At 46.3% G+C, this 25858-nt stretch overlaps 1 protein-coding gene across 2 annotated transcripts in view; it reads right to left on the bottom strand.

Annotated features, from left to right (window-relative positions):
* INPPL1 (inositol polyphosphate phosphatase like 1) overlaps positions 1-25858 on the bottom strand; it is a 142626-nt gene that overhangs the window by 71852 nt on the left and 44916 nt on the right. For both annotated transcript variants that reach the window (XM_068266559.1, XM_068266558.1), the window contains exons 2-6: positions 14445-14508; positions 6580-6724; positions 4132-4243; positions 1810-1950; positions 1639-1729 (exon numbers count right to left, since the gene is read on the bottom strand). In XM_068266559.1, the coding sequence (XP_068122660.1) occupies positions 1639-1729; positions 1810-1950; positions 4132-4243; positions 6580-6724; positions 14445-14508 (553 nt within the window). The remainder of the gene's footprint in view (positions 1-1638; positions 1730-1809; positions 1951-4131; positions 4244-6579; positions 6725-14444; positions 14509-25858) is intronic.

Below are 25858 nucleotides of genomic sequence, written 5' to 3'. Positions count from 1 at the left end.
CAACGCGAACCACGCGCGATTCGCCAATAGACTATTGACTACAATGGTCAGTGTGCATTTTGCAGGTTTTGTACTAGTCGGTCGGTAGTATGGGCACCCTTACTGCCGCAGCAGCTGCCGTGAACACAGGATCTGTGCCCCCCGGAATTCTCCTCCAGTTCCAACCGTCACTGTAGCCCACCTATTCACCAGTGGAGCGCTCCCCCACTCTCAGACTGGTGCAGAGGGCAGAGCAGAAGTTCTGGGGGAGTCTGGAGTGCCAGTCACTTCTGCTATGTGTTTTGCTATCAGATGAAGAACACCTACTGTGAGTGACAGCTAAATAGGAAAAAAGTCATTTATGGAGCATTTTACTTTGAGCCAAACGCATATCTTATAGGTATGTATTTTAGATCTTGCAGTTGTTTTATGATAGCAGACCTTTTAAGTAGGAGGAAACTCCATATTAACTGAAAAAAAATCCAATAAGAAATCCTGTTTTTTTTAGTGTTCACTGTCAGATTTAGGAGAAATGTGGTATGAAAAAAAGAAAATAATATTTCTGCTGCTTTCCATCCCTATTGCCACAGCTTGCTGTCCCTCCCACAGCAATCATCACCTAGACAACAGGCTTACATCACTGTGTGAGGAGGGGGGAGAGGATTCAATTGCCTTCTGGTCATAGTGTCCTTATCTTATCTGAAATAGGTAGATTTATGTTATTTGCTTGCTGTGATAATCTTGTTACTGTAGCTAAAAGAAAAAAAAAAAAACTTCCCACAATCCCTATGGCACTGCACAGGTCCTGCAGTAAGACGACCCCTCAACTTTTCCAGTTAAAATATAGCAAAGGCACCCAGATGAGGTTAAAAGAAGAAACAAATGGGGGACGTAGGAGCCTATTTTAGAAACAAACGAAGTATACATATATTTTTGAGGTACTAAGTATTTTTTAGCATCTTTTTTTTTTAGTTTTGATGTTACAACAACCGCCTTTAAGAAGACAACCGTGTACGTTTTATGCTTTTCAGGGGTTACCTTCTCCATGCCTCTCAGTCTAGTGCACAATATCTTGCCTGCTCTGGTTTTTATACCTTCCCTGCTTGCCTCAAGTCCAACTCACAGCTGTTTATAAAACAGGAAAAGCCTTATTTTGGGTACACTATAGCCAGTAACTCCTTATTATCAATAGACAGGAAGTGGAGTAGGCGTGTCCTCCAGGCCATGAATAGGGATCATCAATAACATGCAAATAACGCCAAACTTATGCAGAATCAAGCCAATTTGTTATGCAAATTTATGAAGTTTGAAAATGAACCAATCGAATCCCACCTCAGCTGGTCCATTTTTCACATGAAAAAATTTCAATAAAAATTTTGCATAATTCTACATCAACTTGAAATTATTTGCATCTCATTGACCCTTCCCAGTGGCTAATTCTTCAAGATTTTCTACTAATTCCAGTTACCACATTATTCTAAAAACTGATCCCATTTTTTTAATTATTATTTTTAGGTAAATCTGATGCTTTTTCAAAGATATTTTTGAACCTGTTGGCATCCAGAAATTATTTTCAAGTGTTATAATCATGCTTGGAGTACACTGGGGTTACTACATTGCCCCTACTCTCCGCTGCCCCCCTCTGGCTGACCACCGCACCTGCTGCAGAATCTTGGACACCATGGGGGAGCTTTGCTGGTCGAAGATCTTGGAGAGGATTTCCAGTCCGGAGAGAACTTTATCCACCTCTCTGTGAAGAGACAAGACAGTGTAAATAAAAAATCAACAGCCGCCGCTCTGGCCAGAAGGGGCGGGGAGGCAGGCACTGACCCGTGCAGGCGCTTGCAGGAGTGGACCAGCGTCTTGTTTAGGTGGGGAAGGCTGGTGGCCCCAGATTTCACAGCCTCTAGATCCAGAGAGTAGCTTCCCTTGAGATAGTCGTGTGACACCGTGCTCAGACCATTCATGGAGCTACGAGAGAAGGACAAGAGACAGGTGGGGTCATATAAATTGGTAACAGTGATTAGGCAATAACTAGGGAAGAACATTAGAGTATGACTGTGGTGGAGACATAAGAGTAAGACTATGGTAGGGGCATTAGAGTAAGGTTATGGTAGGGACATTAGACTGTGGTAGGTAGATTTAAGGCTTTGATTATTGTATAATGTAAAACTATGACGATGATGGAACATTAGAGTTAGACTTGGACTACGGAAGAACATTAGACTTTGACTATAGTAGAATATTAGACTATAATTATGGTAGGGATGTTAGTGGTAGGACATTAAAAATGACTATGGTAGGAAATTAGGCTATGACTATGGTAGGACATTAGAATATGACTATGGTAGGACATTTAGACTATGACTATGGTAGGACAACAGAATATGACTATGGTAGGACAACAGAATATGACTATGGTAGGACAACAGACTATGACTATGGTAGGACATTAGACTATGACTATGGTAGAACATTAGACTATGACTGTGGTAGGACATTAGACTATGACTATGGTAGGACAACAGACTTTGACTATCGTAGGACATTAGACTATGACTGTGGTAGGACAACAGACTATGACTATGGTAGGACAACAGACTATGACTATGGTAGGACATTAGACTATAACTATGGTAGAACATTAGACTATGACTGTGGTAGGACATTAGACTATGACTAAGGTAGGACAACAGACTTTGACTATGGTAGGACATTAGACATTGACTATGGTAGGACATTAGACTATGACTATGGTAGGACAACAGACTTTGACTATGGTAGGACATTAGACTATAACTATGGTAGAACATTAGACTATGACTGTGGTAGGACATTAGACTATGACTAAGGTAGAACAACAGACTTTGACTATGGTAGGACATTAGACATTGACTATGGTAGGACATTAGACTATGACTATGGTAGGACAACAGACTATGACTATGGTGGGACATTAGACGTGGTAGGGCATTAGACTACGATTATGGTAGGACAACAGACTTTGACTATCGTAGGACATTAGACATTGACTATGGTAGGACATAAGACTATGACTATGGTAGGACATTAGGCTATGACTATGGTAGGACATTAGGCTATGACTATGGTAGGACATTAGATTATGACTATGGTAGGACATTAGATTATGAGTATGGTAGTCTATAACTATTAGGATTTTAGACTTTGCTACATACACATGTGGAATTAACTTGGCTGTGGTGGACGATGAAGACCACCTTGGCTGAGAATAGTGAGCAACTCCAGGGTATGTACAGTATGTCTGCTAAAGATCTGGCATGCTGAATGTTTAGTGATCCCTGACTCCCCCGAGCACCACCCAATGGCATCGTTCTCCCCTACCCGTGGGAATTCTCTTCATGGTGCATCACTCGTTCTCCCTTCGCCCCCTCTATAGCAACAGACACATCGCTAACCCGGAGGCTGATGATGTGTCTGTACAGCACTGACATCGCCCAAGGGATCACGTACCAAACCCTGCCAGGCAACAGAAATCCCTTGGTGTGTGTACGGTGCTTATGACTATGGCAGGACTTTAGAACATTAAGGTAGCTTTTGCTTCATTACCTTCTCAGTGATCTCCAGCTGAATGCTCACTCCCTTGCTTGCCTGCCTGCCTTGTAAGTGATGGCTGTTATGCTGGGTACACACGTTGCGATTTCCCGCTCGATCAGCGGGATCTATCCTGATCGATCGATTATTTCCAACATGTTTGATCGTGTTTTGATTGATACAGCCGTGTATCAATCGAGACCCAATCGAACATGCCGGAAGTAATCGATCGATCCCGCCGTTCGAGCGGGAAATCACAACGTGTGCACCCAGCATTTGTCAGCAGGGAGGTGTGGCTTTGTCCCGATTTGTGCCCATGTGACAAAAAGTGGATTAGACTGTGTGGGATTGAGCAGACAGGAGTGAGTCACTGAGGATCTAGTTATAGTGGCAGCAAGTAGCATCATTCTTTTATTTTGTAAAACTATAACAGTTTTACAAGACTCTACGATACAGAATTATTTTAAATGCACATAATAGGGCTTTAGAAAGCATAAGATGAACTCATGGACATTGCTCATTCGGTACTTTGTGAAAGTTTCCTTTATTCCCCCTGCTCCAGGGTTAGAGGAGTATTACCTCTCGGTGGGGCTGACATCCTGCCCGCAGGGCATCAGGCTCATCCCAGAGGCCCCTGAGAAACTGGCAGAGGCTGAGCGCGGGGGGAGGGGAGGCTTATCATCTTCGCCATCTGAAAGAGAAGATAAGTGATAAATAAACGGATTTGTCCTTTTATTTCCTACGTAGCTGCAACTGACAGTCTGACTGATGCTGAGTTTGCAGGGGGCGTTCCCACTGTTTTGTAAACAGCAATGAAAGTGACAAGAAGCTGCCTCGGTAAAAAGGTCACATGACAAAGCCTCCTCCTGTCCCCGCAGTTCCTGTTCAGCGTTGTGGTCAGCTGACTTATTATCAAAGCCGCAAAAAGGACAACTGTACTAAATGGGATATGGAGACTGACATTTTTTTTCCTTTTAAACAATACCAGCTTCCTGGCAGCTGTGCTGATCTTTCTGGTCTCAGAATCACGCACCTGAAATAAGCGTGCAGCAAATGCAGCCAGAAACATCTGATCTGCTGCATGCTTGTTCAGGGTCTATAGCTAAAAGTATTAGAGGCAGATGATCAGCAGGGCAGCCAGGAAACTAGTATTGTTTAAAAGGAAAAAGAAAAATGTCAGCCTCCATATCGCTTTCTGTACAGTTTTCCTTTTAGAAATGTTTCAGAAGATGTTTTGGGAAATTCAACTGGGTTTCTGACAGGCCCATAATTATAACTGCAATTATACTAATTAAAAAAATTGTGGTTATCACATAAAACATCACCGAGATTCTCTCAATGTAAGAAAACAGAAGAAAACTGAGATCCCAATATGGTGTAGTACCTTCAATATTTGACAAAGATCAACATAAAGTATGAAATATACTCACAAACAAGGGTTACCACATAGGCAACCACTATAATCGCAAGTGGGGAGAATTATTACCTGACCCCACTCAGGTTTGAGAAGTCGCTCTCTGTAGAAAGGAAGAAAGGGGATAACACACCTCCACCAAGGGTGGGCTATGCAATGTTTGAGGATTTTGAACAGAGGCGCCAATATAGGATAAAACGTCTAAAAAACGTTTAAAAGGGTGAAGTGGTGGACTTACCTCCGTCGAGGAAATTACATACAGGAATTCGTTATTTTATATAAAAAAAACAACATTTATTATAAAACTCCACTTTTCAACGCGTTTCACGGACACAATCCCGCTTCATCAGGCAATTATTGGAGACACTTAAGAAAGTCTGTAGCGTGGCAGTGTTCACAGAGGCGCTCAGCCACGCTACACACTTTCTTGAGTTTCTCCAATAATTGCCTGTGGAAGCGGGATTGTGCCTGTGAAACGCGTTGCAAAGAGGAGTTTTATAATAAATGTTATTTTTGATATAAAATAACAAATTCTTGTCTGTAATTTCCTCGAGGGAGGTAAGTCCACCACTTCCCCCTTTTAAGCGGTTTTTAGACGTTTTTATCCTATACTGGCACCTCTGTTCAAGATTCTCTCAAGGCTTCTGTTGCAGCTTTGAAAATAAGTCAGCTGACCACAGCTTGATTTAAATGCTGAGGTGGAACTGCTGGCGCAGGAGGAGGCTGTGTCATGTGACCTTTTTATTGTGGCAGCTTCTAGTTACTTTCATTGCTGTTTACAAAACACAAGCTCCTCCTGCGGGAACGCCTACTTCAGGTTCTCTGCAATTACACACTCATATCACAGCCAGATATTTCATGAAGGGCTTGTATACGGCGATACAAGAAATGCCCAAAAAATAAACAGCATGGAGCAGAGGAACACTGACCTCCACAGAGGACAAGACTCAATACAGTAAAAATAAAACAGTAACAGACATCTAATAAAGTCCCCCATTTTTGCTCACATCTCTTTTTTATGGGCTATGGATTTATATCCTTAGTTTGAGCACCGGAGCCAGATGGTCCCCACCAAACAAACCAGAAGAGGGGTCAATCCAGCATAATGCCGATCTCTCGCAGCTTTATCAGTGGTTGCCTATAGGTGGCAACCCTACTCTGTGAGCATATAATTACCCTATACGTATTTGAGGCTTGATTCACTAAACCGTGATAACTGAAATATCACACCTTATCAAGATATCACACTTTACCAAAGATAACATGCCTTATCAGAGTAGCATAGCAAGCGCTACAAACTTATGCCTGCTAATTGGCAATGGCACTCGTCCTGCCCTGAGCCCCTGCAGGTTAGAAGCGCTCGCTATGCTACTCTGATAAGGCGCGTTAACTTTGATAAGGTGTGATATCTTTGATAAGGTGTAATATTTGAGTTATCACAGTTTAGTGAATCAAGCCCATGAGGTGAAAAGCCCCGAGATTTGCTCCTGTCTTCTCTCTTTTTGCCACTTCCATACAGGGTCCACTCTGGCAGTCCACAGAGGCTGGCTGATTACGTTGTTTGGGGGCACAATCACAAAAATCAGTATGAGAAATATATGGGGGCTACTCACCAGAATAGTCCCTGTCCTCGATGACGTCCTTCTCCCGCTCCACGGGGTACAGCAGCGTACACACCATCCCCTGGTTGGGCTGCAGGTAGAGGGCGATCAGGTCCATTAACGTCTTAAACCGCCTCACCTGCACCCCCTGGGAGGTCTGGGGGGAGAGGAGATATCACTGAGTACATTAGACAATACCTACAGCTTCCTAACTAAAACAAATGAATACAGGCCTTCCCCGACTTACAAACAGGTTCTGTTTCAGGAGTTTGAAAGTTGAATTTGTTTGTAAATTGAGTCGTGTGTTACACATGGTAAAATGTGGATAAATGATTTACTTTCGGCTAACTCTGGATTTGGACATACCATATATAGTATAAACTATGTGTTTTGTTTGTTTATAATGTGCTTTTAAAGTAATTTAAAGAGAATCTGTAGGGAAAATAACATAATTAATTCAATTGCTCATTTTTACAATATTCATCCACAGATTACTATTTAGTCAGTGTTTGCACATCTTCCCTGATTTACATTCTGAAATGTATCACTGGTGGTGACATCTTTAATCCTGTCAGGTGATCTGTACGGAATGTTCGTTACTGAGAGTTCTATGCGCAGAGGAGGATACTGCTTGCTTGGCAGTTGTAAACAGCAAACGGTCAGGACCATGGTTATGACATCACACTGTGGGAGGGTTTTCACCACAATATCAGCCATACAGACCCTCATGATGATCTGTTGGAGAAAAGGTAAATATTTCTGGTGGGAAAAGGGGATATCAGCTACAGATTGGGAGGAAGTTAAACCCAGGGTTACAGTTCCTGTTTAAACTGCTTATAATATTATATATTAACTAGCCAACCCGCGTCGTAGCATACGCCGCATCTATCTAATAGAGTACGTGCCTCAACCTTGAAGCAAGAAGAAGTAGGCTTTCCATGAGAAAATTATGCGTGCCCAAACACCAAGTTTAACCCTAGCAAGTCTGGCTTTGCAAATCCGGCCTAATTGGCTATTCATGAGGCAATGCTCATGCAAATATGCATTTGCTTTCGCATGCCAAACTATGCAGGGTCCAAAAACCAAACCTACATTAGCACTATCCAGGAGCGCCACAGGGAGGCTTCCCAATGCCCCCATACAACCGGGGGGACTGCGGGGTCCCAGGCTCTCTCACTGCCTGGGAACCACAGCGGCACCCCCAAGTGTAGTCAGCGCCGGGGAGAGCCGTCTACACCCACCTCCCAATATTAAAAACAGGCACTTACCTTAACGTCCATTGCGTTCTGCTACATGCACATTAACTTGGGGGCACCACATTAGGAAGGAATGAAGCATGGGTCACCCCAAGCTTTAGAGCTCAGGGCTGACTCACATACAGCACTCCAGAGGGTGGGGGGGGGGGGGGGGGGGGGGGGGAGGACAGGCGCAGACAACTCACTGCAGGGTTCACACCACCGGAGCAAGCCATCCACCACCTGCCTCCAAAGGATACAACTGCAAAAAATGCTTTCCATGAGAAAAATTATGCGTGCTCAAAAACCAAGTTTAACCCTAGCAAGTCTGGCTTTCCAAATCTGGCCTAAATGGCTATTCATGAGGCAATGCTCATGCAAATATGCATTTGCTTTCGCATGCCAAACTATGCAGGGTCAAAAAACCAATACCGCAAAGCGCTCTCTCGCTGCCTGGGAACCACAGCGTCAGCGGCACCCCGGAGGGGGAGGCTGGGTGGCGCAGCCGACCCCCCCCAAGCGTGGCCAGCGCCGAGGAGAGCCGTCCGCACCCACCTCCTAATATTAAAACAGGCACTTACCTTAACGTCCATTGGGTTCTGCTACATGCGCATTAATTTTCTCATGGAAAGCATTTTGTGCAGTTTGTATCCTTTGGAGGCAGGTGGTGGATGGCTTACTCTGGTGGTGTGAACCCTGGAGTGAGTTATCTGCGCCTGTCCTCCCCCCCCCCCCCCCTCTGGAGTGCTGTATGGGAGCCAGCCCTGAGCTGTAAAGCTTTGGGTGGCCTATGCTTCTCTCCTTTCTCATGTGGTGCCCCCAAGTTAATGCGCATGTAGCAGAACGCAATGGACGTTAAGGTAAGTGCCTGTTTTTAATATTGGGAGGTGGGTGTGGACGGCTCTCCCCGGCGCTGGCCACACTTGGGGGGGGGGGGGGTCGTCTACGCCACCCAGCCTCCCCCTCCGGTGTGCCACTGTGGTTTCCAGGCAGTGAGAGAGCCTGGGACCCTGCGGTCCCTCCGGTTGTATAAAAAGGGGGCATTGGGAATCCTCCCCGTGGCGCTCCTGGATAGTGCTAATGTAGCATGTAGCAGGGTGACCGCTTTGCGGTATTGGTTTGTGCATGCATTTGCATGAGCATTGCCTCATGAATAGCCAATTAGGCCAGATTTGCAAAGTCAGACTTGCTAGGGTAAGGCCTCTTTTCCATGGACTGTTGATAGGCAGTGAAATGCCTCTCAAACTCTCACAACTGCTCACTGCTGCCCGGTAGCTGCTTGTTGCTGCCTGGTAGCTGCTTGCTGCTGCCTGGTAACTGCTCACTGCTGCCTGGTAACTGCTTGTTGCTGCCTGGTAACTGCTCACTGCTGCCTGGTAACTGCTTGTTGCTGCCTGGTATCTGCTCACTGCTGCCTGGTAACTGCTTGCTGAGCACACAGCTCAACAGTCCGTGGAAAAGAGGCCTTAAACTTGGTGTTTGAGCACGCATACATTTTCTCATGCAAAGTACTTCTTCTTCTTGCTTGAAGGTTGAGGCACTTACTCTATTATATATATATAGATACTGCAACATTTAGCAGTAAAAAATATATTATAAAAAGCAGTTGTGTATATTTTAACAGCTTTGTTTGTATCTCTGAAACGTTGTAACTCAGGTTGTTTGTTAGTAGGAGACCGTCTGTATCTGTGAAATAAAGTATTCTGATATGGCAACAGACTAAGCAATCCCGAGATGCGTGTTTACCCAGCTCTGTACAGCTCAGCACACACGCAACACACGCCAACAAACCACGTGTGTGAACCAGGCCTCATCCAGCCATGATTACATCTTACTTTGTACAGCATCACCGGCGATAGGAATCAGAATCATTTTATTAGGCCTAATAAGTTTGCATGTAAAAGGTATTTGACTTGGCATTTACTTAACAGACACAGACACTATATTATAAGGACAGGCAGTTTAGATGTTACTCTGCAGGACAGTACTGGAGTTCAAGGACCTCTATTGCGAAAAAAGTAGGCAGTTAAAATCAGACAGAACCGACAGGTTTTCAGCCAGTCCATCTCCTCATGAGGTATTCTCAGGGTTTTGTTTATTTACAACAGCATTTCCTAAACAGCAGATGTAAAGTCTAACTAACAAAAAAGTAAGTGAGTAGGGAGGCCGGCTGGTATCTTACTATTTGGGCAGTTAAATTGCTGTTCAGGAAATGCTGTTGAAAACAAAGAAAACCCTGAGAATCCCCCATGAGGAGATGGATTGGCCCAAAACCTGTCGGTTCTTTCAGATTTTAACTGCCTACTTTTTTCGTGATGGAGGTCCTTTAACCCTTTCCAATGCTATGTTGGACTATGACATTGGCCTTTTCGTCCAATGTCCAATGTCAGACATAGGAAAACTGCCGGCCACTAGATGGTGCTACTACTGAATACAATCCACAGAGTCAGCCCCTTTAGATAAAAGGGTTGGACTAAGTTCAATGCTTTTGATTGCTGCCAGCCCCATCCACTGCTGTTCTGCCACACAATTTAGATATTGATGGAGCAGAGTGGTCTGTACAGGCAGATAGGCACCCAGTATAACAAGTTGAAACTCTTTACTGAGGAAAAACATGCAGATATATCATACACCAGCATCAGGAAATACAGCTTACTTAGAACAGAGAGGAACACAGAATGAGAATACAGGAAATCACAATACCATAGAGATCTTCACATCATTCTACAGACAGTGACATCTTGTGGTTGCTTTACTATACTGCAGTTTAGGTAATTCTGTTTATATTGCCAACAGATATTATGTGGGCGTATTTTGGCTTGCCGCTAGGAGTGCTGTTGCTGGATCTGGTTCGGCACGGCATCACTTTGTGTGGATCAGTGTCCAACTAAAGGTGGCCATACACTGGTCGATTTGCCATCAGATTCGACCAACAGATAGATCCCTCTCTGATCGAATCTGATCAGAGAGGGATCGTATGGCTACCCTGCAAACAGATTGTGAACCGATTTCAGCCTGAAACCGTTCACAATCTGTGGTGGTGGTGGTGCTGCCGCGCCGCTCCCCCCGCCCCCCCCCTCCCCCCCCCGAATACATTACCTGCTCCGCCGGCGCGAGTCCCCGCTGTCACTGCTGTCTTCTTCTCCGCTCTGGTCTGGTCTCCAGCATGCTTCACTTCTTCCTACCGGGCAGGAAGAAGTGAAGCATGCTGAAGACCAGACCAGAGCGGAGAAGACAGCAGAGACCAGGGGGCTCGCGCCGGCCGGAACAGGTAATGTATACCCGCTGTATTGCGTCGGTCGTCGGGCATTCGAACGCCGCTATCGACGCACTCCCGACCCGCCGGCGATCGAGAAAAATCTTCCGCACGGACGGATTGACAGGAATCAATTTCGGACGGAAATTGATCGTTCTGTCAGCGGTGAGCGCGGCGATTTCACAGCCGATTCGATCACTGTGAACGAATCAGCTGTATATCAGCGGGAAAATCGTTAGGTGTATGGGCCCCTTAACTCCAACACTTTGAGTGCCACTAGCCCTATTCCCTGCGCCTTGTTATAGAAATATTATGTGGCCGCATTTTGGGCTGTCACTAGCGGCATCCCCCTATGTGGATCCCCTCGGCTCAGTCGCCTCCTAGCTGTAGAGCATGGAGGTACAGACCCTCCGGACCACCGCCGCCACTGTGACTACCCACTTCTTCCCACCCCCCGCAGCCATTGTGATTTTATGATCACCCACAACCAAGCCCCATCCCAGCCCCCCCCCCCCCCAAACCCCCGCCACTGTGATTTTGTGATCAACCACAACCAAGCACCACCCCCCCCCCCCCCCCCTTCCCGTTGATTTTGCAATTACCCCTTCCTCCGCCACTGATTTTGAGATTGCTCCCCGCCACTGTGATTTTGTGATCACAAACGCCACCCCCACTGTGATTTTGTGATTAACCACACCCGCTGTCACTGTGATTTTGTGATTAACCACACACCCCCTCACTGTGATTTTGTGATTAACCACACCCCCTGCCACTGTGATTTTGTGATTAACCACACACCCCCTCACTGTGATTTTGTGATTAACCACACCCCCTGCCACTGTGATTTTGTGATCACAAACGCCATCCCGTGTCGCTGTGATCACCCACACCCCGGCCACTGTAATTTTGTGATCACCCACACACCCCCGCCACTGTGATTTTGTGATCACCCACACGCCCCAACCACTGTGATTTTGTGATCACCCCCGCCACTGTGATTTTGTGATTAACCACACCCCCTGCCACTGTGATTTTGTGATCACCCAACCCCCCCCCCCCCCCCCCCCGCCACTGTGATTTTGTGATCACCCACAGACCCCCATCACTGTGATTTTGTGATCACCCACACACCATCGTGGGTGAACTAGTGGTAAGCAGATGAAAAGGGTTAATTTTGTAGTCAGTCAGTCTTGTAATGCTTTGAAGTTCTGGATGTGTCAGCATTGGTGGATAAATAGTGCGGTTCTGCATTGAGCAGGGCTACAGCCTGAGGGAAGAAGCTGTTCCTGACACTATTTATATAATAATGACTAATATTCCCTTGTGCTGAGGTCTAGGCCAGATCTCTAATGAACCCAGCCAGGTCCTCAGGTGAGTGATACCGCCTCCCGCTGGCTGTACAGTGTCACTGTGTAGTGTTACAGGTATCGTCCGGGCCTCCTGCAGCTGTCGGAGGTGTCACCGGGATGGACGGTTGGTGACAGGGGACCCGACACCTGTTTACACAGCTGCCCGCCAGTCTAGACCGATGTTCTGGTGGGGAGATCTCGTATTGCACAGACAACAGCTGTCCCAGCACCTCAGAGGCCCTCGCTAGTCCGCTATATCCACCAGTGACACACCCAGCATCCCACATACAGGCCACACAAGGCAAACATCTCCTCATACTGACAGAAAGATAGAGAACTCCGCTCACACGACACGGGCCCAACGCATCACAGAGAAACATCGGCCTCTTCTGTGCACATCCTATCCCAGCACCTCAGAGGCCCTCGCCTGTCCGCCTAGCACCTGCTGCCTCTATATATCCACCAGTGACACACCCAGCATCCCACACCACACAAGGCAAACATCTCCTCATACTGACAGAAAGACAGAGAACTCCGCTCACACGACACGGGCCCAGCGCATCACAGAGAAACATCGGCCTCTTCTGTGCACATCGTATCCCAGCACCTCAGAGGCCCTCACCTGTCCGTCCAGCACCCGCTGCCTCTATATATCCGCCAGTGACACATCCAGCATCCCACACCAAACAAGGCAAACATCTCCTCATACTGATAGAAAGACACTCCACTCACACAACATGGGGCCAGCACATTACAGAGGATTGGCCTCTTCGGTGCACATCCTATCCCAGCACCTCAGAGGCCCTCACCTGTCCGTCCAGCACTCGCTGCCTCTATATATTCACCAGTGACATGTCCAGCATGCCACACAAGCCAAACATCTCCTCATACTGACAGAAAGACACTCCGCTCACACAACACGTGGCAGCGCATCACAGAGAAACATCGTCCTCCTCTGTGAAAAGCATACCCCAGCACCAGAGGCCCTCATCTGTCCGCCCTGCACCTGCTGCCTCTATATATCCACCAGTGACACACCCAGCATCCCACACACAGGCCACACAAGGCAAACATCTCCTCATACTGACAGAAAGACACTCCGCTCACACAACACGGGGCAGCGCATCGCTGAGAAACATCGGCCTCCTCTGTGCAAAGCGTATCCCAGCACCTCAGAGGCCCTCACCTGTCCGTCCAGCACTCGCTGCCTCTATATATCCACCAGTGACACACTCAGCATGCCACACAACACAAGGCAAACATCTCCTCATACTGATAGAAAGACACTCGGCTCACACAACATGGGCCCAGCGCATCACAGAGGATTGGCCTCTTCTGAGCACATCGTATCCCAGCACTTCAGAGGCCCTCACCAGTCCGTCCAGCACCCGCTGCCTCTATATATCCACCAGTGACACACCCAGCATCCCACACCACACAAGACAAACATCTCCTCATACTAATAGAAAAACACTCCGCTCACACAACATGGGGCCAGCACATCACAGAGAGTGTCACATTGCCACAACAGACGAACACCCCCACCTCTGTTCAGCAAGCCAGCACCTATTCAGTAAGGAGTTCTTGGGCGAGACTCCATAACAATGCTTCTGCTTACTGAGTGCACTCTAGTGGCTGCAGCTCAAGTGCTTTGAGTCCGCCAGGAGAAAAGCGCAATATACCTGTAAATGTTATTTGTCTTGTCAGAGAGGACAGGAATTGTGTCCAGCATGTGGCTTCTACACACTGTTTATAGTGGATTAGCCTTCAGATTACTATTACAATCTGCCCTGGTTAGTTGTGGGTTTTCAAGGCCTTGTTTTTGTGTGGCTTTTCTTCTTGCGTTGGAAGTCAATATTGAGCAAGAACCGACCAGAACAACAATAGCTCTCCTGACGCAATACGAGGCTGGCGCGTTTGTTGACCGTCTGACCGGACGGTGCCAGGAGGAGAAATACCAATATTACGAAATACTGGAATGTTGGGTGATAGCTGAACAATGACAGACAAGGACACAATAGGAGAGGCGCGGGGTACCTGCACAGCCAGATAGTCCTCCTCGTCCGGCAGGATGCGGTAGGTGTGGACATGCTTCTGGTACCTGGATCAGAGGGGACAACAATGACATCATCAGCTTTGTGCAAAAAACAACATGTCACACACAGCATTAAAGTGCCTCCGTCTCCCTCCTCTTCTGCATAAGATAAATTCAGTGTATTTAAAGCGGACCTGAACTCAGAACTTCCTCTCCGCTCTAAAAGATAAGCAACAGCACAATAACTTTTACAGAAACATTTCTTTGTTACAGCTGACAGAAATCCTGCAATAAATCTGCAGGGTGTCTACTTCCTGCTTTCATGGAAGCAGACAAAGGGTTAACATTCTGTGTTTACCAATTAGCCTCTCTGCCGTACTCACAGATGAGGGCGTTTCTTTATGTTTTCCTTCTGTCCTGTGCAAGAGTTCAGGTCCACTAGTTTACCCCCCCCCCCTCCCCCCAATTCTTTCTGGATTGTAGTGTCTAAAAGTGGTGCAATTGTTTTGCATGCTTTTAGATCCTAAAACCTGGAAAAAAAAATCACACTGCAGAGTGATCTGTGGGAGCCCCTGCACTTATTTCCCTGGGATCCAACGCTGCAGTTCTCCCTCTGTCCTCTGGGTGGTGCTGTAATCCTGTAGTGAGATCGCTGTCTGTCGTCATGATGACAAAGGGTGATCTCACCTGAGGGCTGCAGAGACTCGGAGGACAGGAAGCAGAATAGCTGCCGACGTCGGAATCCTCCGGGAGGTGAGTGAAATTGCCTGCTGCGCGCTATACTCTGGACAGTCCTGCCAGTGGCTTCCACGAGTCACGCTCGGAGTTACCGCTCCTGGCTCGTTTTTTCCACCCCGAGCCTGACTCGTGATAACCGCCAAGGAGGTTAAAGGACAACTGAAGCGAGAGGTGTATGGAGGCTGCCATGTTTATTTCCTTTTCAGCAATACCAGTCGCCTGGCGGTCCTTCTGATCCCCTGCCTAAGGCAACTGGTATTGTTTAAAAGGAAATAAATATGGTGGCCTCCATATCCATCTCACTCCAGCATATACCACACAATATATATGCCTGCCTAGGAAAATTATCAAAATGAGCATGACCAAAAATAAATCATAGTATCAATCATTGGACCGATGTGCAGGGCTGCAGGGTCGGTACAAAAATCATCTGACTCCTCAGTGTAGGAAACCACTGACTCCGACTCCAGGTACCCAAACATTGCTCCGACTCCACAGCCCTGACCATGGACACCACCAAATCGAGCAGATTTCAACAAAGATATCTAATTTAGGAAGATTGGCTCGCCACCACTAGTTATGTACTATTTAAGGCCCTGCAAACTTGTACAGCCATCGTGTGTAGCTCCCCCAGTGCTGAAAAACCAACCATACTGGTCTATCCCAATTCAGTCAGAGCCAACCCTACTTTTTTGTCTGAGGCTTTGCAAAAATGAATCGGGGGTCAGGCAGGAGCAGAGAGGGAACTCATACAGCAATCTAAGAATTAGAAATTCAGGGTATAAAAACAATCTCTAAAGGTATTAAAAAAATATGAATATTAGCCTACTGGATCTCATTTATTTTATTGTGGCTGTTTTCTGGAGATACCACAAGTTACAAAAAGCCAGCAGGGGGCGCTATTCCTGAAATGACACTTGGGGTAGTTTTGCCTTCAAAAGTGTATCTTAAATCGGATCCGAGATGAAAAACTAACTATAACTTGTCTATATATCTTATCTAAAGTTTAGATGGTTTACACAGCATATCTAGCTGCAACAGTTTATGATTATTTATTCCTGTGATACAATGAGGGCAGCCTTGTTCTGCTTGTCACATTGCCACAGGCTGAGGGCTGGAGATGCTATCAGCTTGCCTGTGGGTAAATTCAGTCCCCTTTCCTCCTACCCTCATCCCCTCTGCTTCTGAAATCAATGGCTAGTAACACATCCTCTTCCTACTCAGACTGAGCTCCCATAAGCCCTTGCTACAGTGCCAAGGCACTCTAAAAAGCTGTGGGCGTGGCTTGTTTAGGGCTGGTTCACATGGGCGTCTGCCCGGCTTTCGGCGGCGTTGCGTTCGGCGGCATTGCGTTCGGGCTTTCAGCGGCTTTCAGTTGGGTTCAGCGTTTTTTTCCCCCATGGGGGGCATTAGCTGTGGCGGTTAACCGCCCCAGGACGCTACATGTAGCATCCAGGGTCGACTTTTGAACGCCAGGGAAAATCGGGATCCGAACGCCGCGTTTGCATGAACGCCAGTAAAAGCCTGGTACAAGCGCTCCCATTCATTTGAATGGGAGCGTTTAACGCCAAGCCCCGAACGCTGGCGGTAAACGCGGGGCAGACGCCCGTCTGAACCAGCCCTTCGTTTATAGGGAATTAGAGTATTAAAACAAAAAAGTATTTGGCTTGAGGAATGCCCTATAAACAATAGGAAAGGAACACAATTATGCAATGAGTAAAAGTTTTTCTCGGATCCATGTTAATGCATAGACATGTGCTCCATGTACAGGGGCACCACATGAAACACTTTTTGTGCACGGAGAGACACTTTTGAAGGCAAAACTACCCTAAGTGGCATTTCATGAATAGCGCCCCCTGCTGGCTTCCTATAAGACAGAGCCCCACCCCAATAAAATAAATCTCACTTTTTAGCTGTATAGAGCAAAGGTTTATTGGGATTGGGAAGTACAGCTCTGGCAATGAAGAAGTTAATGATAAACCAGTCATCCATGCAGAGGGTGATGAGGAAACGCAGAACGCACGGAGGTAAGCAGGAAGAGAGAAGCAGCGCTGTAAGAGCGAGGGTAAGGCCGAGCTCCCGGCACGGTCGGGTGCACCTGTCTCGGCTTGGCGTTGGGCCAGGTCAGGCGGCGGTGGTCAGGTCTGGGGACTTCCCGCACGGCCAGGTTCCTGGCTGCACCTGTCACTTAGTGATGTCACCAGAACGCTGTGTCCCTAAGGGTGGCTATCTGACCCGTAACAAGTGTATTTAGGGTACAGCGTGCCGCTGCGTCCCTCCTGGGCCACAGTCCAGCCGGAGGAGCTGGCAGAGCGACTGAGAGAGATATCATGTCATCTACATTAGAGTCAAGAGCTGCTACTGCTTACTGAGATTCACTCTAAAGACAGGACTATGACTATAGTAAGACATTAGACTAGGACTGTGGTAGGACATTAGACTAGGACTGTGGTAGGACATTACACTAGGACTGTGGTGGGACAGCAGACTAGGACTGTGGTAGGACATTACACTAGGACTGTGGTGGGACAGCAGACTAGGACTGTGGTAGGACATTACACTAGGACTGTGGTGGGACAGCAGACTAGGACTGTGGTAGGACATTAGACTAGGACTGTGGTAGGACAGCAGACTAGGACTGTGGTAGGGCATTAGACAAGGACTATGGTAGAACCTTAGACTAGGACTATGGTAGGACATTAGACTACGACTATGGTGGGTCATTAGATTAGGACTATGACTATGGTAGAATATTTAGTCTAGGACTATGGTAGGACATTAGACTAGAACTGTGGTAGGACATTAGATTATGACCATGTAGAGACATTAGACTATAACTGTGGAGGGACATTAGATTATGACCATGGAGGTATGTTAGACTATGACCATGGGGGAGACGTTAGGTTGTGAGCCCCTCTCAGGGACATTAGACTATCACCACGGAGGGACATTACACTATGACCATGGATGGAGGGACATTAGACTATGACCGTGGTAGAGAGATTAGGTTGTGAGCCCCTCTGAGGGACAGTTAGTGATGTGTAAAGAATGTAACACGAAGCACTGGGGTAATCTGAGTTTACAGGACGCAGAACAAGGAGGAACGAATCGGATTTACAGGCCTGCTAACATTCTCCGGATACAGATGAGCAAGAGATCATCTGAGATTCTGCAGAACAAATTATAGCTGAATTCCTGAAACCCCCTTCCTTGCACAGAAGAGTCGAGGATATGCAGCCGACCTCCTCCCCACAGACAAAATCCAGCTGCTATCCCGAATATAAAGAGAGAGGAGATCTCAGGTATGTGCTGGGCGAGACACATGACCGCCCCCCTCCCTCCCCCACTGCAGGTCACATGACCAAGTGCTTAAAGGATGCCTGAACTGAGAGACATATGGGGGTGGCCATCTTTATTAAAAGACTTCTGTCGCAACTTAAAATTTAAAATACATGTTAAAGTATACAAAGAAGAAGTTTGTTTCTTCCGGAGTTAAATGAGCCATAAATTACTTTTCTCCTACGTTGCTATCACTTACAGTAAGTATTAAAAATCTGACATTACCAACCGATTTTGGACTAGCCCATCTTCTCATGGGGGGGTTCTCAGGGTTTTATTTATTTTTAAAAGCACTTAGTGAATGGCAGTTGCTCCGTCCAACTGCCAAAACAAGTGTATGGTGAGAAGGGAGGCTGGCCAGCATCATTGTATAAATCTTTTTCAGGGAATGTCTTTATAAAAAAAAATAAAAAACATTTATATTGCGCTTTTCTCCTGGCGGACTCAAAGCACCAGAGCTGCAGCCACTAGGGCACGCTCTATAGGCAGTAGCAGTGTTAGGGAGACTTGCCTAAGGTCTCCTGCTAAATAGGTGCTGGCTTACTGAACAGGCAGAGCCGAGATTCAAACCCTGGTCTCCTGTGTCAGAGGCAGAGCCCTTAAAGCGGACCCAAACCAAACATTTTTTTTAATTAAAATATTTAGCTGCACCACTCTGACACATACAAAGATAAATAAACACTCCTTCAAGCCTATGAGCATTTCAGTGCATGCTTTTCACCCTTCTCTTTTCATAGCTAGGGTTATACTGGGGGCAGCCATTAGCAATTCCTCCATTGCCGGACACCACCTACTCCACCAGTTTTCTGGATTTTGTCCCTGCAATTTGAAAGGAAGGGAGGGGTTCCTGCAATAAATGTAAAATATGTTATACTTGTCATCATACAGCTGAAAAAAGGCTGCTATTTATTATTATAATTTAGAAAATAGATTTTATTTCTGAAATCTTGTATTTTTAATGTGGGTCCACTTTAACCATTACACCAGGGGTCTCAAACTCGCGGCCCGCGGGCCATTTGCGGCCCACGATACAATATTTTGTGGCCCTCGCCGGCAAAAGCTTCCTTATAGTTCGCTTCAGTGCTCCCAAGTAATCCGCCGCTAAACGAGGGCTGCAGAGCGCCCAAATCGCCCGGGGGGCAATCCGCCGGCATTTCCTGGAAGGGGCAGAGCTTTCAGCTTCAGCTCTGCCCCTCCTGACGTCAATCGCCGCACGGATCGCCACCTCTCCCCGCCCCTCTCTGTGAAGGAAGAGTGAGAGGGCGGAGGCGGTGGTGCGCCGCGATTGTGAAATCCCTTATGCGGCCCAGCCTCATCCTGACTTTGCCTCCTGCGGCCCCCCAGGTAAATTGAGTTTGAGACCCCTGCATTACACCATCCAGCCACCAAGAATAAAGGCAATGCTGAGAATCCCCCATGAAGAGATGGACTAACCCAAAACCTGTCGGTAATGTCAGATTTCTACTACCTACTGTAAGTGACAACACATAGGAGAAAAGTCATTTATGGATCATTTTACTCTGGGAGAAATGTACTTCTTCTTTGTATGCGGTTTAAATTTTAAGATTTTCGCGACAGTTCCTCTTTAACTTTTTATAACGCCAGTTACACAATGGTCATGTCTTCTGTACTGTCTGGTGCCACATCTGCATTTGACTGGTCCGTTTCCAAGGTGCACAGAATGCGCGATGCGTACAGTATGTGCCCGTCTTCCGAAGCACCCGGTGCTGCAAGTGCTTCTACCCCACCTCTTGTCCCCCCCCCCTATTTCTTTAGATTGTAAGCTCACAGGGCAGTGCTCTCTTCCCCTTTTGTGCCTTGGAATTTGCCATACATTGTATTCCACATGTTACATGTGTCACTGTAATTACTATGGCTATCATTCATAAAGCATTTCCACATGCGGAAATGCTTAAAACAGCTGACTTTCCCGCACACGTAGCAAAATCTGCATTCATAAAGGCTCCTTCCGCATCAAAAGCTGACATTACCGAGCAGAGCGATAAATCACTGCCTTGTGCGGTGATTGTTGTAAAAAATGTAGCAAAATGTTAATTCATAAAGATCACCGCAAGCGGTGTGAGGTCGGGAAGTACCGCTCCCTCTGAAGTGGCGATAACAATGTTAAGTGAATGGAGACACAGAGACCTCCCAGGCAGCTGCAGCAGAGCGGAACACAGAGAAATGTATCAACTCGGCAGCTTCTGTGTCTCCGCAAGCCTGCCGCCTGCCTAGTTCGGGGAATCTCTGCACTGCTACCGCACATAGATGCTTTTTTATGAATGCGCAGCCAAAAGTCTAAAACACCGTCAGCGGTGTTTTCCCGCATCGATTCTCTTTACCGACAACAGGTTTATGAATGATAGCCTATGTCTGCCAATTCTGTATGATGCACCAGTGTCTATATGCGCTGCGTAATATGTTGGCGCTTTATAAATACAATAAATAATAATAATAATAATAATAATAATAAGATATGTTGTGTACACCATTGTCTGTATTTTGTACCCCATGCTTGCTTCTTCCTTTGTGCAGCGCCACAGAATATGTTTACGCTTTATAAATCAATACTAATAAAGTGTCCATTAACAGTATCATTTCATATGAACCATCTCATTGAAGAATCAATTTTTTTTTTTAACATCATTTTTGATGTAAAAAAAAAAATGATAATCAATTTCGATTGAAACAGTCCACCAACAGGTATCACAATCCACTACAATTCAATCACAACTAACAAAAAAAAATCCTGAAACGCAGATCAACGAAAGGTGTAATGAATGATTGATAATCTGATCATTTATAATGAATCGATGTAGAGCACTACAGTATTTGCCTCTACATACATACATACAATTCGATCATATTATCGGATCTAATAAAATAATTCTTCCTCTAAGGGCTGGAACCCACTAAAGCAATATTTTTTAAGCGTTTATGGAGCGATTCAAAACGCTAGCGATTTCCCGAAACGCTCAGCTAATGGTAATGGATGGGCCAAATGGAGTGATTGCGATTACTAAAATCGCAAACGCAGGACATGCAGCACTTTTGAGCATTTAGCGTTAGAGTTTCTGCAATGAAAAGTATATAAAACGCTGGCGTAATCGCTCATGAATCGCTATGCAGAGCGATTTGCTAGCATTTTTAAATAACTGCACACTGTAAAAGGAATTAAAATTAATTGAAAGGACCAATCAGAATTAGAAACGCTAATCGCAAATCGCTATCACAATCACTGGCAAAGAGCTGACACTTTTTAAAATCGCTACCAAAACGCTCATTAAAAACGCTAGCGTTGGCGATAGCGATTTGTAGTGGGTTCCGGGCCTAAAGTTGCCTCATCAATGGGTATCTTCTTAGCAATGAACCAATGACTGAATTCTCAGGCTGATACAGCAATCTGCCCTGAAAGAATGCAGAGAGCGGCACTTCTGCCACTGAAAACACTGTGCATCATGTAGAGAGATAAGTCAGCTTTCAGAAGCCTGGATCACATCCCCTGCTGTGGTAACAATAATGACATATATGACATGCCCACAGGCACAGTTTATATACTTTGTTTCCACTGAAGATAAAGATGGCCATACAACTCTCGACTTGGCGGCCAATCGACCATTCGATATGATAATCATTATCGAATCGGATGAAAATCTGTGCCGCCAAGAGCATGCCCAATCGACAATGCGACCAATTTTCGGCCCAATCAGACATCCTGCAAGATGTCGGTCTGTCATGGTCGATCGGGTGCATGCTGGTAGCGGTGAACGATATGAAGTCGAGAATTAACGCGCTGCTCTCCTAATGTATAAATGTAGCCACCGTGTGTGCAGTTATACATTATCTGCCCCATGTCGCCCACCGCGCTGTGCCCATCCGTCTTCAGAATCCTGCGGCTCCATTAGCGCTAAACACGCCGCCAGCGCGTAGCACGTGTGTGACATCAGCGCACCATCAAGCTCCGCCGATTCATAAGAGATGTCATGCTAAAATCAACGGGAAACAGTCTGTGGTGTATGAGCAGCTGACAGATCACCAATCAGATTGGATCAGAGAAAGGTTTGTCTCTTGGTCGAATCTGCCCTTCATCTCTACATGTATGGGCACCTTTAGAGTAATGTAAAGGCCGGTACACACTGCTGACTGATGTCGGGGATCAGGGCCCGATCGCCTGGGCGACATCGCTGAGCAAACACTGACAGACGCCAGTCAGCTGACGACGCGCTCTGTTGCTAAGCGGGAAGGACGACAGAGCGTGCGTTCCCCGCTGTCACTCGGGTTACAAGAAATGATAAAGCATTTGCAATCTAGTCACAAGATTCTGTCACAATTCTATGAAAAGTGGAAGTCAGTCTTATTATATGTTTTGTTTGTTGTTTATCAAAGTTCACCTCCACCCTCCGGCCAAACTTCTATCCTGAGAAAACCACGGCTATTTTAAGCCACAGCTCACATCACACGCCGTCTTTATAATCAAGAACAACGAAAACTTCTTCCAACAGAACTTTTTTGAATGTGATTTGGTTTTAATAAGTACAGTTCTATAAAAGGCAGCTATAAACAATGTTAAACAAAGGTGGGGGGAAAGGCTGCGCGCCCCTAAACACATGTTGCAATTGAATGGTTAATCGCACAGGCATACACCGCCTCTGTCAGACTGAAAAATGCAGGTCCTGCATCCTAGACAAGTGCTAACATTTATTAAACTAGGAGGAACTTTAGCTTCCAATATGGTTTGCATGCTAAGTGTGCAGAAAATCTATTTAGGTGATTCACACTGAGCTGGTGGTCATTTCAGATGCAGCCTTAGTGGTATGCGCTGGGGTTCTCCTAGCTATAAACAATCTGCCTGAGCCAGAGAGGTAAATAAAAGCATACAGCTTATACTGGAGGTAGTGGACATCAGCACACGCTGCAGCTAGTTCACTATCAGTACAGGCACAGAGTAACAGCTTATACTGTACATAATGGGGGCAGCAGAGATCAGCACACACTGCAGCTAGATTACTATCAGTACAGGCACAGAGTAACAGCTTATACTGTATATACTGGGAGCAGCAGAGATCAGCACACACTGCTGCTAGTTTACTATCAGTAAAGGCACAGAGTAACAGCTGATACTGTACATACTGGAGGGAGCAGAGAGCAGCACACACTGCAGCTAGTTTACTAGCAGTACAGGTACAAAGTAACCGCTTATACTGTACACACTGGAGGTAGCAGAGATCAGCACACACTGCAGCTAGTTTACTTTCAGTACAGGCACAGAGTAACAGCTTACACTGTACATACTAGAGGTAGCAGAGATCAACACACGTTGCAGCTAGTTTACTATCAATACAGGCACAGAGTAACAGCTTATACTTTATATACTGGGAGTAGCAGAGATCAGCTCATGCTGCAGCTAGTTTATTATCAGTACAGGCACAGAGTAACAGCTTATACTGTACATACTGGAGGTAGCAGAGATCAGTACACACTGCAGCTAATTTACTATCAGTACAGGTACAGAGTAATAGCTTAACCTTCTTGCCGGTTATCCCGAGCTCAGCTCAGGGTAACCTGCGTAGGAGGATTTCTCCGGCCCCGCTGGGCCGATTTTCAAAATTTTTTTTTTTACTGCACGCAGCTAGCACTTTCCGATCGCCGCCGCTCTCCGCCAATTTGCTGCTACCTGCCGTGCCCCTCCCCCCCCCCTCCAGACCCCTTGCGCAGCCTGGCAAATCAGTACCAGGCAGCGCTGAGGGGTGGATCGGTGACGTAATCCCGCCCGGTCGCGGCGACCGGGGAAGCCCAGCAGGAAATCCCGTTCTGAACGGGATTTCCTGCTTACTCTGATCGCCGAAGGCGATCGGAGTGGATAGGGGGATGCCGCTTGTCAGCGGCTATCATGTAGCGAGTCCTGGGCAGTGGGCACGCTACATGATTTTAAAAAAAAATAAAAATTTTAAAGTGCTGCGCTGCCCCCTTGCCGCCAGAATTGGAACGGCAAGGGGGTTAAACTGTACATACTGGAGGTAGCAAAGATCAGCACACAGTGAAGCTAGTTTACTATCAGTATAGGCTTGGGGGGGCTATACTGATTGTAAACGAGCTGCACTTTATGTGTCACTACAGTTACCCTTTTACTGACATTTCACCACATTTTCCATTCAGTTTAGCTGGAAACATGCAGATGCCAAATTCGTTTTATCTTTGTCATTTCCTCTCTTCAGCACCATTGGCACACAAAAGCATATTTCAGAAAGAGAAGTTCATGTGGAAATAACTGGTGCTAAAAAAGGAACTCAGAGACAAAAAAGTAATAAACATGCTGTATCATTGCGTGCATGAAGTGACACGATGAGAGCTCTGTTTCTTCAGAATTTCCCTGCAAAGTCTGTTAAAGAGAACCTAAACTTAGAAGGATATGGATTTTTCCTTTTAAAATAATACCAGTTGCCTGACAGTCAGCTGATACTCTGCCTCAGTGGCGGCTCCAGGAATTGTTTTTAGGTGGTGCTATGCAGGTGCTGGACCAATTTCCAGGGTAGCTGACGGGCAAAAAATGGGCATGGCTACAACCTGGGGCGCGCATGGTCATGACCGGATGAGGGCGGGGCTAACTGTAATTTAACGTGAACCCAGGGTGAGAGTGATATGGTGGCTGCCATATTTATTTCCTTTTAAACAATACCAGTTGCCTGGCAACCCTGCTGGTCTATTTGGCTGCAGTAGTGAACTGAATTACACCAGCAACAAGCATGCAACTAATCTTGTCAGTTCTGACAATATTGTCAGAAACCCCTGACCTGCTGCATGCTTGTTCAGGGTCTATGGTTGAAAGAATTAGAGGCACCTTGGGTTCCCTTTAAAAGTGCAACGCAAAGACAGAGGGCCCAAGTTTTGGTGACCCTTTCCCCAGAAAATTCACATAATTGTGCAGGTTTTCTCAAGAAAAAACACGTAATGTGAGCAGATTTGAACAAAAAACACGTTCAATAACCCCAATATGCACAATCGTTATCAGATATGACCCCAATATGCACAATTGTTATCAGATATGACCCCAATATGCACAACCATTATCAGATATGACCCAAATATGCACAACCGTTATCAGATATGACCCCAATATGCACAATCCTTATCAGATATGACCCCAATATGTACAATCCTCAGCATATCTGACCACAATATGCACAATGCTCAGCAGATCTGACCCCAATATGCACAATGCTCAGCCGTTCTGACCCCAATATGCCCAATCCTCAGCAGATCTGACCCCAATATGCACAATCCTCAGCAGATCTGACCCCAATATGCACAATGCTCAGCAGATCTGACCCCAATATGCACA

This window comes from Hyperolius riggenbachi, chromosome 2 (genome assembly GCF_040937935.1).
Source record: "Hyperolius riggenbachi isolate aHypRig1 chromosome 2, aHypRig1.pri, whole genome shotgun sequence".
In the NCBI taxonomy this organism is placed as follows: domain Eukaryota; kingdom Metazoa; phylum Chordata; class Amphibia; order Anura; family Hyperoliidae; genus Hyperolius; species Hyperolius riggenbachi.
The sequence above is the reverse complement of the archived record's forward strand: the minus strand, read 5'-3'. Positions and strand labels throughout refer to the sequence as shown.